The sequence below is a fragment of the Calidris pugnax genome, unplaced genomic scaffold (assembly GCF_001431845.1).
Source record: "Calidris pugnax isolate Ruff unplaced genomic scaffold, ASM143184v1 scaffold17, whole genome shotgun sequence".
NCBI classification, from domain to species: domain Eukaryota; kingdom Metazoa; phylum Chordata; class Aves; order Charadriiformes; family Scolopacidae; genus Calidris; species Calidris pugnax.
This window is the reverse complement of record NW_015090794.1, coordinates 125,476-126,483: the sequence shown is the minus strand read 5'-3', so window position 1 is coordinate 126,483 and position 1,008 is coordinate 125,476. Positions and strand designations below refer to the sequence as shown.

The 1,008-nt window shown below is 69.1% G+C and overlaps 1 protein-coding gene across 1 annotated transcript in view; it reads right to left on the bottom strand.

Moving 5' to 3' along the window:
• The window catches only part of FSCN1 (fascin actin-bundling protein 1), a 9,903-nt gene extending 8,969 nt beyond the window's left edge, over positions 1-934 (bottom strand). The window contains exon 1 of the mRNA XM_014936136.1: positions 71-934. Within this exon, the coding sequence (XP_014791622.1) occupies positions 71-893 (823 nt within the window). The 5' untranslated portion in view covers positions 894-934. The remainder of the gene's footprint in view (positions 1-70) is intronic.
• Positions 935-1,008: the final 74 nt, after the last annotated feature.

The following is a 1,008-nucleotide window of genomic DNA, read 5'->3' as shown; positions in this document are numbered from 1 at the left end:
AGGGACTTAGGGGGGGGCGGAGGTGTGTCGTGTGTGTGTGTGTGTGTGTGGTGTCCCCATCCCCTCGTACCTTGCCGGGTGGAGACATTCCTGTCGTTGCCGGCTCGGAGCACGACCTGCGGGCAGCTCTGCTCCAGGGCGAAGAGCTCGTCCTTGCCCACCTTGGCGCTCTTGCCCGCCTTGAGGGTCCCGCTGGGTCCCGAAGGGGCGAGGTAACGACCCTCCCCGTCGCGAAAGGCCACCTTCCCGCAACGAAACTCGAGGGTGAAGGCGGTACCGGGCTCGGCGGCGGGGACCAGGCGGCCGTCGGAGCGCAGGAGGCGGTGGTCGCAGCTCTGCAGGCTGTAACGCTGCTCCACGAAGAGGAGGGTGATGAGGGCGTCCACCCCCCAGGGCACGTCGCGGTCCACGGCCAGCTCGTCCCGGCGGGGTCCCAGGTGGGCGTAGCGTTTGCGGGCCAGGCTGTAGAGGTTGGCCTGGGGATGCATGGCCAGGTGGACGCTCCACTTCTCGGCGGCCGAGACGGCGGGGGCGAAGCAGGAGAGACGGTCCTCGGTGCCGCCGAAGAAGCGGCGGTGGGGCTCGGACTGCAGCGACCAGCGCCCGTCGCCGTGAGCCACCACCAAGAAGCGACAATCGGGACCGGGCTCTTCGCTGTCGCAGCTCACCCGCCCGTCTTTGTCGGCCGCCAGGTACCGGCCCAGGTGGCTTTTGAGCAACACGGCGCTGGAATCCTCCCCGTCCTGCTCCAGCGTCCAGATCTGCTTCTTCTTCATGCTGGCGGCCGAGGCATTCACCTTGAACCCGAAAGCCTCCGCCGTCAGGTATTTGTTGCTGCAATTGATGAGCCCGAATTGGATCTGCACCGGCTCCGCCGTCCCGTTCGCCGTCATCCTGCCGCCGCCGCCACCGACCGCCGCTGCCGCCGCGACCGCCCCGACGCCGCCTTTATACCGCCGCTGCCGCCGCGGCGCCGCCCCTACAGCCCCCCCCAACCTCCCCCAGCCT